The sequence below is a fragment of the Pristis pectinata genome, chromosome 9, assembly GCF_009764475.1.
Source record: "Pristis pectinata isolate sPriPec2 chromosome 9, sPriPec2.1.pri, whole genome shotgun sequence".
Classification (NCBI taxonomy): Eukaryota; Metazoa; Chordata; class Chondrichthyes; order Rhinopristiformes; family Pristidae; genus Pristis; species Pristis pectinata.
In genome coordinates, this window is record NC_067413.1 from 55,723,761 (window position 1) to 55,738,064 (window position 14,304).

Here is a 14,304-nt window from a genome sequence, read left to right on the forward strand (position 1 = left end):
ACCACCCCCACAATCCCCCCCCCCCAATGGTATCCAAAATGAGATATGTGTTACTGAGGCACATGGCCACAGGGGAATCTGCATTCCCTGCCTACATTTCCTGGTGGTCATCCAACTACCTGTTGCCTGCACCTTTGGTGTGACCATCCCACAAAAGCTCCTGTCTATGATGCTCTCAGCATCATAGATGCTTGTGAGTGAGTCTGACTGCAGCTCCAGCAGCTCAATGTGGTCAGTCAGGAGCAGCAGCTGGACACACTTCCCAGAGGTGTAGTCGCTGGGGACAACTGGAAGTTTCCCTGATCTCTCAAATTTTGCTGGACTACCCTAATTGCCATCGCTTAACCACCAAGACTACAGACTTAAGTAAAAGATTTTTACCTTACCACTGCTCAGCCTATTTGCTAAACTCTTTGAGGCAGACCCTCAGTACTTGCACCTCAAACACAGCACTTTGACGTCGAAACAGCCAGTCTCATGATGGCTGCTCCAAAACAACCACTTTGCTTTTTGCTCAACTCCTTTTGAATCATGCCCCCACCCCCCACCCCCCGGAATCTGCTCACATGGCCGGTGGAACGAAAAAGTAGTTTGGCCTACTTTGCTCAGCACCTTTTGAATCTTCCACTGAGATCCACTTGCTAGGCCTGTCCAAAATAATGTGAATTCCAAAAGTAAGGAGACATGCCAGTCAGGAAACCAATATGTCGAAAAATGTGTCGATCACCTTAGGAAGAAAAGAACAATCCAGTTGTTAGAAAAAACTGCCACCCAGAGAGAACAAGGTTCCAAAGCAGGGAGTCATATATGTGTCGATTTGAGAACTGGTGAGACAATGTTAACAGTAAACTTGGAGAAGTATAATTGATTTCAGATTTTTTTTCTCATTTATAGAACTGTTTCATTATGATGACCGGTTGATTTGATCATGGAAAACTGAAAATAGTGGATTTACTGTGGTTGATAATGTTAAATTATTTTATTTTCCAGAAACATGGTTTGGTAATTATCCCAGAAAATACACCAAATGGTGATGTAAACCATGAACCTATTGTTGGTGGAATTACAGTTGTGTCTCAAGAGGCTGCGCAAGTACTTGAAGGTGCAGGTGATGGGCCACTAGGTAATGTTGGACAGCTGGAATAGCTTTTTGCCACATTGGCAGACTGTAAATGTTTTTTACTCTGTCTGTTAGATAGTCTTTTATACTGGTACTTTATGGTTAAGATATTACGATAAATTTTTGAGACTCTATACTAGGAATACACAATCATAACTGCTTCAGAATTTGTGGAATATGAAAGTGTTGTTATATTTCACAGATGCACTTCTGACCAACTGCAGATTAATTGCCCTAAATCAGCCAACAACTATCATTATCATTCAAGTTGCTGCTGAAGCACAGGAAAAGTTGTCAAAATGAACTTGTTCAATTTCTGAATGAAATAACAGAAGTTCTGTGGCTTTTAAATTTAGAACTTGTAAACATTATGCAATATCCATTTCTTCATTTTAGATGTGCGGCTAAAGAAACTGGCTGATGAAAAGGAAGAATTACTTGCACAGGTAATTATGTACCTACAGAATGTTGGAAAAAAATAAAAATGCATTTGGAAAAAAAGTAATAAATTGTTGTGGGAGTTGGGTAATGGGTAAAACACTGGACTTTTCAACTTCGTTGTCTTCATAACAGCACAAGCAGCCCCTACTTGGGCACCAATTGGCAGTGTCTATCAAAAGCTGTGGAAAGGATGAAGAAATGACACACTGAAGCAGTCTGTGTTTGTGCTAGAGTACAGTAATTTTATTTTATACCTAAATTTTCTATCTCTGATTTGATATTGTTTTAAGTTGATGTTTGCTTTATTCCCAGCATTAATTAGAACAAAAAGCATTCATTATTTGTGTAAATCTCATTTTTCTGAAACATAAAGCATTTCACAGAAAATCAATTATTCACACATGATATAATCAAAGTAGTCATTAAAAAACATAGTGAATAAATACACTGATTAAAAATGCACTCCTGCTGATGTCAGTGGAGCAGTGCAAGAAAATGGAGTAATTTTTCAGAGGGAGGTGAGACTAACAAAATACCAGTTACCCATTCAAGAAGTTCGGCACCAGCTGCTTGCTTACAAGGGAGTAAAAGAGGTGGAGGGGTTGTACTACAGATAAGGGAGAATATCACAGCAGTACTCAGAGGACTCTCTGGAGGGCTCATCCACAGGCAATTTGGGTGGAGCTCAGCATAACTGCACCTTTCTTATTTCTGATGGGATTATATTATGGGCCTCCCAATACTAATCGAGAGGTGGAGGAACGGATGTGTAGACGGATTATGGAAAGGTGCAGAAAAAACAGGGTTGTCATAGTGGAGGACTTTAATTTCTCCAGTATTGATTGGAACTTCCTTAATTACTAGAAGCTTAGGTGGGGTAGGATTTCTTCAGTGCATCCAAGAGGGGTTCCAGAAACAGTATGTGGAGAGTCCAAATAGAGGAGAAAACATACTGGACCTGGTTTTGGGAAATGAGCCAGGCCAGATGATAGACCTGATAGTGCGTGACCATTTTGGGAATAGTGACCATAACTCTTTATGTTTTTAGTTATGAGTAAGGATAAAATCGGATTTTGAGGGATGGTACTAAATTGGGGGAGGGCAAGTCATGACAGGGTAAGACAGCAGTGAAGCGGCCTTAATTGGGAGCAGCTGATGTTGGAAAAGTCCACATCTATCATGTGGGAGTTGTTTAAAGATCAGCTGACCAGATTTCAGGATCAGCACATTCCGTTAAGGACAAGGATGGTAAGATAAAGGAACCTTGGATGACCCAATAGGTCCTAAATTTAGTCAGAAAGCAAAATGAAGCATATTTAAGGTTTAGGAAGCTAAAATCAGACCACGTAGAACACAAAGACAGCAGGGAAGTGCTCAAGCGGGTGATTAGGAAGGCCAAAAGGGGTCATGAGATGTCCTTGGTAAGCAGCATCAAGGAGAATGCCAAGGCATTTTATACTTGTATTAAGAAAAAGAGAGTAACTAAGGAGTTCCATAAAGGCTAAAGAAGGGGAAATTGTGATTAGAGTCAGAGCACATGGCTGAGGTAATAAATGAATACTTTGTGTTGGTATTTACCAAGGATAATGAAGGCAGAGTGGGACGTGCTAATGTGCTGGGACATTTTGAGATTAAGGAGGAGGTATTGTTGGGTCTTCTGAAAAACATTAAGGTGGATAAGTCCCTAGGCCCTGATGGCATTTTTCCCAGAATATTGAAAGAAGCAAATGAGGAGATTGCTGTGGCTTTGACTAGGATCTTTGTGTCCTCACTAGCAAATGGGAAGATCCCAAAGGACTGGAGAGTAGCAAATGTGCTTTTGTTAAAGAAGGAAAATGGAGATATTCCAGGTAAATATGGCCCAGTGAGCCTCATGTCAGTGGTAGGGAAGCTATTGGAGAGAATACTGAGGGATAGGATTTATACGCATTTGGAAAGGCATGGCCTGCTTAGCTAAGCCTGCTTAGTCAGCATTTGGAAAGGCATGGCCTGCTTAACTAAGCCTGCTTAGTCAGCATGGCTTTGTGCAGGGCAGATCATGCCTTACAAACTTGATGGACTTTTTTGAGGAGGTGACAAAAGTGCTTGATGAGGGTAAGGCAGTGGAAATTATCTACGTAGACTTCAGTAAGGCATTTGATAAGGTCTCTCATGGTAGGTTGATTCAGAAGATAATGATGCATGGGATCCAGGGTGAATTGCAAGTTTGGATTCTGAACTGGCTTGCCCATAGAAGATGCAGTAGGGGTGGAGGGCTGTTATTCTGACTTGTGACCAGTGGTGTTCCGCAAGGAACAGTGTTGGGATTGTTGTTTGTGATATATTTCAATGATTTTGATGAAAATGTAGATGGGTGGATTAGCAAGTTTGCAGATGACACCAAGATTAGTGAAGTTGTGGACAGTGTAAAGGACTATCAAAGTATCCAGCGGGATGTAGATCAGTAACAAATATGGGCAGAGAAGTGGCAGATGGAGTTTAATCCGGGCGAGTGAGAGGTGTTGCACTTTGGGAGGTCAAATGAAAGTAGAAAATATACAGTTGATAGTAGGCCCCTTAATAGCATTGAAGTACAGAGGGATCTTGGGGTCCAGGTCCGTTGTTCACTGAAAGTGGCTACGCAAGTGGATAAGGTGGTAAAGAAGGCATATGGCATGTTTGCCTTCATTGGTCGGGGTGTTGATTATAAGAGTAAGGAAGTCATGCTGCAGCTATGAAAATCTTTAGTCAGACCACACTTGGAGTATTGTGTGTAGTTCTGGTGGCTCCATTAGATGAAGGTTTGAACAACTTGGGTTCTCCCGAGAGCGTCGGAGGCTGAGTGGAAACATGATAGAGGTTTTTAAAATATGAGAGGCATAGATAGGGTAGACAGTCAGAATCTTTTCCCCAGGGTAGAAATGTCAAACACCAGAGAAACATACTTTTAAGATTAGAGGGGGGATGTTTAAAGGTGACGTAAGGGGCAGGTTTCTTACGCAGATAATGTTAGGTACCTGGAATAGTTTACCAGGGGTAGTAGTGGAAGCAGGCAGTTTGGTTGAATTTAAGAGGTTTTTGGATAGACACATGAATATGAAGAGAATGGAGGGATATGGGTGATAAGCAGGAGGAGGACACTTAGTATAAATTGTCACCAAGATTGACACAACATCGTGGGCCGAATAACCTGTCCAGTGGTGTACTGTTCTGTGTTCTATATACTTGATCAGCAGTCTGTTTATTATCTTTTGGAACCCCTCCACCTCAAAATTCATTGATTGCTGTGTGTTATAACCGGATAAAGGAAAGAGAAGCAGGAGTAGATCATTTGGTCTACTTATATTTCATTTGCTGTTTGTTATAGTTATGGCTGATTTTTAATATTATTGCCACTTTCCTGCTCTCACCCCACTTCTCCAAAAATCTATGTTTTGAACACAATCGGCAACTGATTCTTTGCTGTCCTTATGGGCAGAGATCTAAAGATGTAGTTCATTTGGAAAGAAATTTCTTCTTAGTCCTGACTTCCTATATGAAACTCACTCCTAATGTTTTGTCTCCCCCTGGCTGTGTTGTCATCAACCTATTATGCACCCTGTCAAGCCCCAGAAGAATTCTGTATGTTGGAATGAGATTCCCTTTCGTTCTTCTAAATTTGTAGAGAAAAAGATGTTGCCTGACCTGTTGATTATTTCCAGCAAAAGGTGGTGAAGCAGAGCCTTTGAATAATTTGAAGGCTACATAGATTTTTGGTAGGCAAGGAGGTGAAAAGTTACTATGGGTCGAGAAGATTGTGGCGTTGAGGTTACAATCTGATCAGCCTCACTTTTATTGAATGCCAGACCAGGATCAAAGTGCTGAGTTGCCCTCCTGCTGTTTTGCTCCCAATTTGTATGCTCAATGTTCTTTACTACGAACATTTCTCTGATACCACAGTCAACCTGGCATCCACTCTGTTCCTACTCAGATTGTAAATAGTTTGTTCAGAATCTTTCCTCTCTGAAGTTTTGTGTTTTGACAAATTCCTGCAATGACCCTTCATTGTACATTTGGAAGAGAAACGGTCTATCAACTGTTTAACCACGGGAAAAATACTGCTGTTTGTAACTAGTCACAGAAACCCATTGATTTTAACATTGATTTTGGCCAAAGGTCATGATACCATGACCAAATAATGCCATGGGTCTCCATAGTCATTCTGAATCCTGTTTAAAAGAGTACGTCTCTCTATGTCATGTGTTTGTGTTAACATTTTTATTTCTTATGTCAGTGATTTATGTAAATATAGTCTTCCACCTTTCCAAATATATAAATCTGGTATTTTATTGTTGAAGCTTGTTGACTGTTCTCTGGGCAATTTGCTTTGGTAGATCAGAAAACTGAAATTGCAGTTGGAAGAGGAACGACAGAAAAACTCTAAGATTGAGAATGTGCTCACAGATTCTGATCGATTGGAAAATGGCACAGATCTACAAATTCTTGAAATTGCAGAGTGAGTTTGATAAGTATTCTGTGTATATTTATGAATTCAAAGCTAACATGGCTACTACTCAGGAAACGCAAGAGACTGTAGATGCTGGAAATCTGGAGCAACACACAAAAAGTTGGAGGAACTCAGTGGGTTAGGCAGCATCTATGTTTCAAGTTGAGATACTTCATCAGGACTGGAAAGAGGGGAGATGGCTAGTATAAAAAGGTGGGGGGAAGGGGTGGAGCAATAGCTGGCTGGTGATAGGTGGATCCAGGTGAGGGGGTGAATAGGAATGATGCAAGAAGCTGGGAGGTGATAGGTGGAAGTGACAAAGGGCTGAAGAAGATAGTGGACAGTGGCCATGGAATAAATGGAGGGGAACTGGTGGGAGGAATTGTGAGTGATGGGCAGATGGAGAGGATGGGGGAGGAAAAGAGAGCATGATGGGACCAGTGGAGTAAAGGGGGAAAAAAAGGAAGGGATAGAGTCATAGAGTATTAAAGCATGGAAGCATGCCCTTCAGCCCAACTCGTCCAGCAAACTAGTTCCATCTGCCCACGTTTGGCCCATAGAGAGGCCCAACCTCTCCGATCCATGTACTTATCCAAATGGCTTTTAAACATTGCTAATGTGCCTGCCTCAACCACTGTTTCTGGCAGCTCATTCCAAATACGCACCACCCTTTGTGTGAAGAAGTAACCCTAATGTCCCTCTTTAAATTTCTTTCCTCTGATCTTAAAACATATGCCCTCTAGTTTTGTGGGGCCTCCTCCTTGGGGGAAAAAGGCTATGTGCTTATACCCTGTCTGTGCTCCTCATGATCTTTGTATACATCAATCGCCCTACATTCAAGGGAATGAAGTCCTCGTCTAAGCAACCTCTCCTTGTAACTCAGACCCCAAGTACATGCAATATCTTGGTAAATCTTTTCTGCACTCTTTCAAGGTCAATAACATTTTTCCGATAACAGGGTGACCAAAACTGTACACAATACTCCAAGTGAGGCCTCACCAACGTCTGATATAACTGTAACATAACTTCCCAACTCCTACACTCATTGCCCTGATTGATGAAGACCAGCATGCCAAACGCCGCCTTCACCATCCTATCTACCTGTGATGCCATTTTCAGCAAACTTTGCACTTGCACTTCTAGGTCCCTCTGTTCCATAACACTCTCCAGGGCCCTACCATTTACTATACAAGTCCAAACCTGGTTTGATCTCCCAAAATGCAATACATCACATTTATCAGGATTGAAATCCATTTGCCAATCTCAGCCCACATACCTGGCTGATCAAGATCCCCCTGTAATTTTTTCATAACCTTCATTATCTGCACCACCTATTTTGGTATCATCTGCAAACTTACTAACCATGCCTTGTACATTTACATCCAAATTGTTTATATAAATTACTAACAACAAAGGTCCCAGCACCGACCCCTGTGGCACACCACTGGACACAGGCCTCCAGTCTGAGAAACGACCCTCGACCATCGCCACCTGCTTTCTAGCACTGAGCCAATTATGAATCCAATCAGCTATCTCTCCCCTGGATCCTATGTGATTTAAACTTCCAGACTAGCCTGCTTTGAGGGAACTTGTCAAAGGCCTTGCCAAAGTCCATATAGACAACACCCACTGCCCCACCCCCATTTACCCTCTTGGTTACCTCATTGAAGAACTCCAACAGATTTGTCAGACATGACTTCCCATGCACAAAGATGTGTTGACTGTCCCAGATCTGACCCTGTCTCTCCAAATGTTGGTAGAATCCTGTCCCTCAGAATCCCCTCCAGCAATTTACCCACCACTGATGTCAGACTCACCGGCCTGTAGTTTCCTGCTGGATTTTGCTACCCTTTTTCAACAGTAGTACCATATTAGACATTCTCCGGTCCTCCAGAACCCTCACCCTAGCTAGAAATGAAGCAGAACTCTTTGCAAAGGCCTCTGCAATTCTTCTCTAGCTTCCCATGAGGTCTGAGAATGCACCAAGTCAGGCCCCAGGGATTTATCCACTTTAATGCCGTTTAAGTCCTCTTTAATACCTCCTCCATATGTGGTTTTAGACGTCACCACTCATTTCCTTGGCCTCCATCATTTTTTCCACAGTAAATACTGAAAAGAAATGTTCATTCCAAAATCTCCCCATTTCCTTTGGTTCCACACACAGATGGCTATGCTGAACTTTAAGGGGACCTATTTGCTCTCTAGCCACCCTTTTACTCTTCATATACCCATTGAATCTGTTGGGATTTTGCCTTGCCTTGCCTGCCAGATTCTTCTCGCATCCTCTTTTTGCCCTTCTAACTTTTCTAAGTGTACTCCTACACCTCTTGTCATCAAGAGATTCACTAGTTCCCAATTGCTTATGCATGGTGCCTGCCTCCCTCTTTTACTTAACCAGAGCCTCAATATTTCTCGTGAACCAGCATTCCTGAAACCAGCCTTGCCCTTCCTTCATCCTAACAGGAACATGCAGGCCCTGAACAGAGGGGAGTGGTTACCAGAAGTTAGACAAATCGATGTTAAAGCCTTAGGTTGGAGACTACCAAGGCAGAATATCCATTGTTCCAAGGAATCCATTATTCAAGGCAGAATATGCTGTTCCCCTGTCTAGCCTCAATTTGGCAGTTGACGAGGCCATGGACAGATGTCGGTGTGGGAATAGGAAGTGGAATTAAAATGGCTGGCCTCTGGGATATCCTGGCTGGTACGGTGAACGGAGCGACAGTGCTTGATTCAGTAGGCAAAGGATTTCATCATCAGTTTTCTCCCAAATTCCACCCTCTATCTTCCTGAAGATGTTGATATATACAGGTCTCCTTTGGTGAGCAAGCATTTACTTAAGACATCTTTGCTACAATAATGGGTATTATTTAATCAGGTTCTTCACTTAAAGGTTTTGCTCGCTACAACAGAAGCTGTACATCTTGCTACACATCCTAAGTGGTAGAGATTTGGGTAACTCGAAATCTTAGTGCTAGATACCAAGCTGATATTTTTTCTATACAAAATAATGAAGAGCTGTCCCGCTTAATGATTTTTCACATAATGAAGGGTTGGTTAGGAACATAACCTCTTTGTTAACTGGTGCAGACCGACATTGAGCTGTGCTTCATTGTGGACATTGGCCTGTTTGGCTGAACATGTGGCCAATGTGAGTCAGTGAGTGGCGCAAGATGTTTCTAGTTGTCAAATCATTGGCTGCCTTAGTCATATGACTCGTATACAAACAAATTTTATGCTTTGAGTAATCTTATGACCACATAATAAAAGGCTTGATGCAATGAAGGATAAATTTCAGACAGCCTAATGTATTTCTTTCTTTGTCAATATTTTTATTAATTTCAAATAAAAGTACAAAATGCATGAAACAAAGGAAAGAAAATGTTACAAAATAGATTGTATTGAATCACACTAGAAATCACTAGAAATAAACAAAAAAGATATCAATTAATATTGATAAGTTGGAATAATTTTATTATAAAAAAAATCTAACCCCACTACCGAAACCAAAGCTGTTTAATAGCATCCTAAAGACATAGTAGTATTAGCCAATATTAAGCACCAAATCAGTGGTTTTGAAAGTAGTTCGAAAAAGGTCCCCATAATATTTGAAAGTTCAGAATAGATCCAGAAATAGAGCAACAGATCTTCTCTAAATTTAGATATGACATAACATCCCGTAACCATTGAGCATGAGTAGGCGGAGTAACTTCCTTCCATTTAAGCAATACAGCTCTCCTAGCTATAAGAGCCAGAATATGTAAATCAGAAGCCTTCAAAGTTATATCTTTTTCTCCAACAATCCCAAATAGTGCAGTCAAAGGATTAAGTTTAAAATTTATTTTGAAAAGTACAGAACAAGTATGAAAGACCTCTGTCCAATATTTTTTTTAAGACTCTGACACGTCCAAAACATGTGAATTAAGGAAGCCACTCCGTTATTGCATTTGTCACAGTAAGGAGATATGTCAGAATAAAAACGGGATAATTTATCTTTAGACAAGTGAACTCTAGGGACCACTTTAAATTGAAGGAGAGAATGACGAGCACATAATGACGAAGTATTAACCAACTTGAAAATTTCATTCCAACTTTCCTCAGAAATTGACATCTGCAGATCTTGTTCCCAAGCGTTTTTAATTTTATCTAGTAGCACCTTACTCATTCCTAGTAATCTGTCATAAATATTAGATATTGGGCCATCCTGAAAAGGTTCCAAATTAAAAATTACATCTAATAAATTCTTATCAGGACTCAAAGAAAAAGATTGTAATTGAGATCGAAGAAAATCTCGAATTTGTAAGTATCTAAAAAATGAGTTTTTGGTAAATTATACTTGGTAGACAATTGTTCAAATGAAGAAAGGTTTCCTCCAACAAACAGATCTTGAAAACAAGTAATACCTAATTTGTCCCACTCTTTAAAAACTACATCAGTCATAGAAGGTTTAAAAAAAAATTAAAGAAAATGGGACTGGACAAAGAAAAACTTAATAAACCAAAATATTTTCTGAATTGTAACCAAATCCTCAAAACATGTTTAACTACTAAATTATCTGTTAGTTTATTTAATGATACTGGAAGTGAAGAACCAAGCAAAGAGATAATAGAAAATTTTTTAACAGAATTAGTTTCCGAAGAGACCCATACTGGACGAGCCTCTTGATTAATATAACCAAAACGTAAGATTTTGTATATTGACTGCCCAGTAATAAAATCTAAAATGAGGTAAGGCTAAACCTCCGTTCTTTTTAACCTTCTGAGGGTGAACTTTATTTAGTCTAGGATGTTTATTATTCCATATATGGGAAGAAACAATTGACTCAAGAGAGTCAAAGGAAGATTTAGGAATAAAAACAGGTAAAGCCTGAAATAGATATATAAATTTAGGTAAAATATTCATTTTAATAGCATTAATTCAGCCAATCAATGATATAGAAAGGGGACACCAACTTGATAAAACCCTTTTCACATAGTGCAGTAAGGTGAAAAAATTTTCTTTAAATAAATGCTTATAATTTTTAGTAAGTGACACTCCCAGATAGGTAAAATGATTTCTTACAATTTTAAAAGGAATGTTAGTATCTTCAATGTGGAACCAGACAGGGATGTCCTTTGACCCCTTTGCTCTTTGATTTGGCCTTAGAACCTTTAGCTATTTCTCTCTGAGAATCTAGAGATATCCTTGGTATTTCCAGAAGAGGTATTAACCATAAAGTTTCCTTATATGCTGATGATTTATTACTCTTTATATCTAATGTTGAAGCCTCCTTACCTCCTATGCTTTCTTTACTTTCTCGCTTTAATCATTTTTCAGGCTACAAATTGAACTTATACAAGAGTGAACTTTTTCCTCTGAATAACTTGGTACCAGTTGATATTAACATTCTCATTTTAATATTCGTCATTTATTGAATGTTATATATTCTCCTTCTAATGAAATATCGGAATGTGTGATCGCTCTAGATGCTGAGAAGGCCTTTGGCCGGGTCAAATGGAGTTACCTATTTAAAACTTTAGAGAAATTTAACTTTGGGCCCACTTTTACTCAATGGATTAAATTACTTTATTTATCTCCTTCTGCCCATGTTCTTACTAATTTTCAACTTTCCGAACCTTTTAAACTTCAACGCGGAGCTAGACAGGGATGCCCTTTGAGCCCTCTGCTATTTGACTTAATCTTAGAACCTTTAGCTGTTGCTTTTCGAGAATCTACAGAGATTACTGGTATCTCTAGGGGAGGTACCATCCATAAAGTTTCACTCTATGCTGATGATTTACTGCTCTTCATTTCTAATGTTGAGACTTCGTTACTTCGTTGCTTTCTTTATTTTCCTGTTTTAGCCAATCTTCAGGATATAAATTGAATTTACACAAGAGCGAACTTTTCCCTTTGAACAATCTGATACCATTCAATATTAATCTTCCTTTCAAAGCTGTAAGAAATCATTTTACCTATTTGGGTATAACTATTACTAATGTATTTCTTGCATCAGATTTTTTGCAGTTCATTTAATAGGTTATTGTTGGAGCTATGAGCCATGATATCTGATTACTGTTGATGTTTTGTTATTCTGTGCTGTACTATTAGCTCATTTGTCAAGTCCAGAGCATTTTATTCTGAATGCTCTTTTTGAAATTCATCATATTATTTCTTTTCTCACTCTGTTTACTTTCAGGAGATGCAAATCGGCAGTTGAGTGAATACAAGTTTAAACTTTCTAAGGCTGAACAGGATATAGCCACTGTGGAACAAAATGTGAGTATCTTTCTGAGAGGTTTTTCTAAATGTTAATCTGCTGAAGTTCTGGTAATTATAGCCTCCTCATTAAAATTTTATGTATTGTATTAGTTCAGGTTGACTTTTTCCTGCCTTCATTCCTGCCTTCATATTGGTCCTGATCATTTGTACTGATACAGGGTTTCGACCCGAAACATCGACAGTTCGTTTCCTCCCACAGATGCTGCTTGACCTGCTGAGTTCTTTCAGTAGATTGTTGCTCCAGATTTCAGCTTTTGTCTCTGTCATTATATTTGATTTTTGTTTTAATGCAATATTTAACATTAACAAATTTTAAACAACAGTAATGGAAATTCAGAAGACCAACAGGTCTGGTAAAGCTGCAGGAGCTTCAGCAACATGGGAGATTTATTGGTAAATTAAAATACATGATAAGCGAGGACATTACAACATTGCTTAGAGAGGATATTCTTGGGGGATTATCCAGTGAGGCCATGTGGATAGAACTAAGAAACACAAAGGGGATGATCACTTTGATGGGCCCCTCAATAGTCAATGGGAATTAGAGGAGCTCCTCCTCCTCTGGCAGCTCATTCCATATACAGACCACCTCTGGATGAAAAAGTTGCCCCTCAGGTTCCTATTTAATCTCTTCCCTCTCATCCTAAACCTATGCTCTCAAGTTCTTGATTCTCCAATCCTGGGAAAAAAAACTGTGCACATTGACTCTACCTATGCCCCTCATGATTTTATACACCTCTATAAGATCACCCATCATGCTCCTACGCTCGAAGGATGTTCTCTGTAGCAAGGTGACCAAAACTGAACACTATATTCCAAATGCAGCCTCACCGATGCCTCATACAATTTCAACATAACATCCCAACTTCTATACTCATTGCCTTGACTGATGAAAGTCAGGGTGCCAAAAGCCTTCATCACCACCCTATCTACTTGTAACACCACTTTAAGGGAACCATGTACTTGTACTCCTAGTTCCCTCTGTTCTACAACACTCCCAAGTGCCCACCTCTTTACTGTGAAAGTCTGGCCCTGATTTGTCTTCTCAAAATGCAACACTCCACATTTTAAAAAAAAGACTGGTTGGGCCGCATCTGCAGTATTGCATTAATTTCTGGTCTCCCTATTATAAGGAGGATGTGGAGGCTACGGAGAGGGTTCAGAAGAGGTTTACCAGGATGCTGCCTGGTTTAGAGGGTATGTAGTTTAAGGAACAGTTGGACAAACATGGGGTGTTTTCACTGGAGTGGCGGAAGCTGAAAGGAGACCTGATGGAAGTTTATAAAATGAGAGACATAAATAGAGTAGGTGGCAAGTCCCTTTTCCCAAGGGTCAGAATGTCTAAAACTGGAGGGCATTCATTTCAAGTGAGAGGGGGAAAATTCGAAAGACACTTTTTTTTTTCCTGCACAGAGTGGTGGGTGCCTGGAATGCACTGCCAGGGGTGGTGGTGGAGGCAGAAATGACAGAAGCATTTAAGAGGCTCTTAATTTGGTGTATAAATGTGCAGGGAATAGAGGGATATGGACCATGTGCAGACAGAACAGATTAGGTGTCATTATCTTAATTAGACAGGCACAACATTATGGGCCGAAGAGCCTGTTCCTGTGCTGTATTGTTCTGGTTCAATCCGAATTAAACTCCATTTGCCATTCTTTGGCCCACTTACCCAGCTGATCAATATCCCTCTGTAATTCCTGATAACCATCTTCATTGTCAATGATTCCACCTTTTTTAGTGTCATCTGCAAACTTACCATGCCTTGTACATTCTCATTCAAATCATTGATATAGATGACAAATAGCAATGGGACTACCACCATCCCCTGGGGAACACCATTAGTCATGGACCTCTGGTCCAAAAAACGACCTTCCGCCATCACCCTCTGCTTCCTACCGTCAAGCCAATTGTGTATCCAATCAGCTAGCTGTCCCTGGATCCCATGTGATCTAACTTTCCCTGGCAGCCTACCATGCAGAACTTTATCAATGGCCTTACTGAAGTCCATATATTCCAT

The 14,304-nt window shown here is 40.0% G+C and overlaps 1 protein-coding gene across 1 annotated transcript in view; it reads left to right on the forward strand.

Moving 5' to 3' along the window:
* The window catches only part of LOC127574522 (leucine-rich repeat flightless-interacting protein 2-like), a 200,185-nt gene that overhangs the window by 152,928 nt on the left and 32,953 nt on the right, over positions 1-14,304 (forward strand). The window contains 5 exon segments of the mRNA XM_052023564.1: positions 991-1,123; positions 1,517-1,566; positions 5,914-6,035; positions 8,920-8,981; positions 12,205-12,284. Of these exon segments, the coding sequence (XP_051879524.1) occupies positions 991-1,123; positions 1,517-1,566; positions 5,914-6,035; positions 8,920-8,981; positions 12,205-12,284 (447 nt within the window).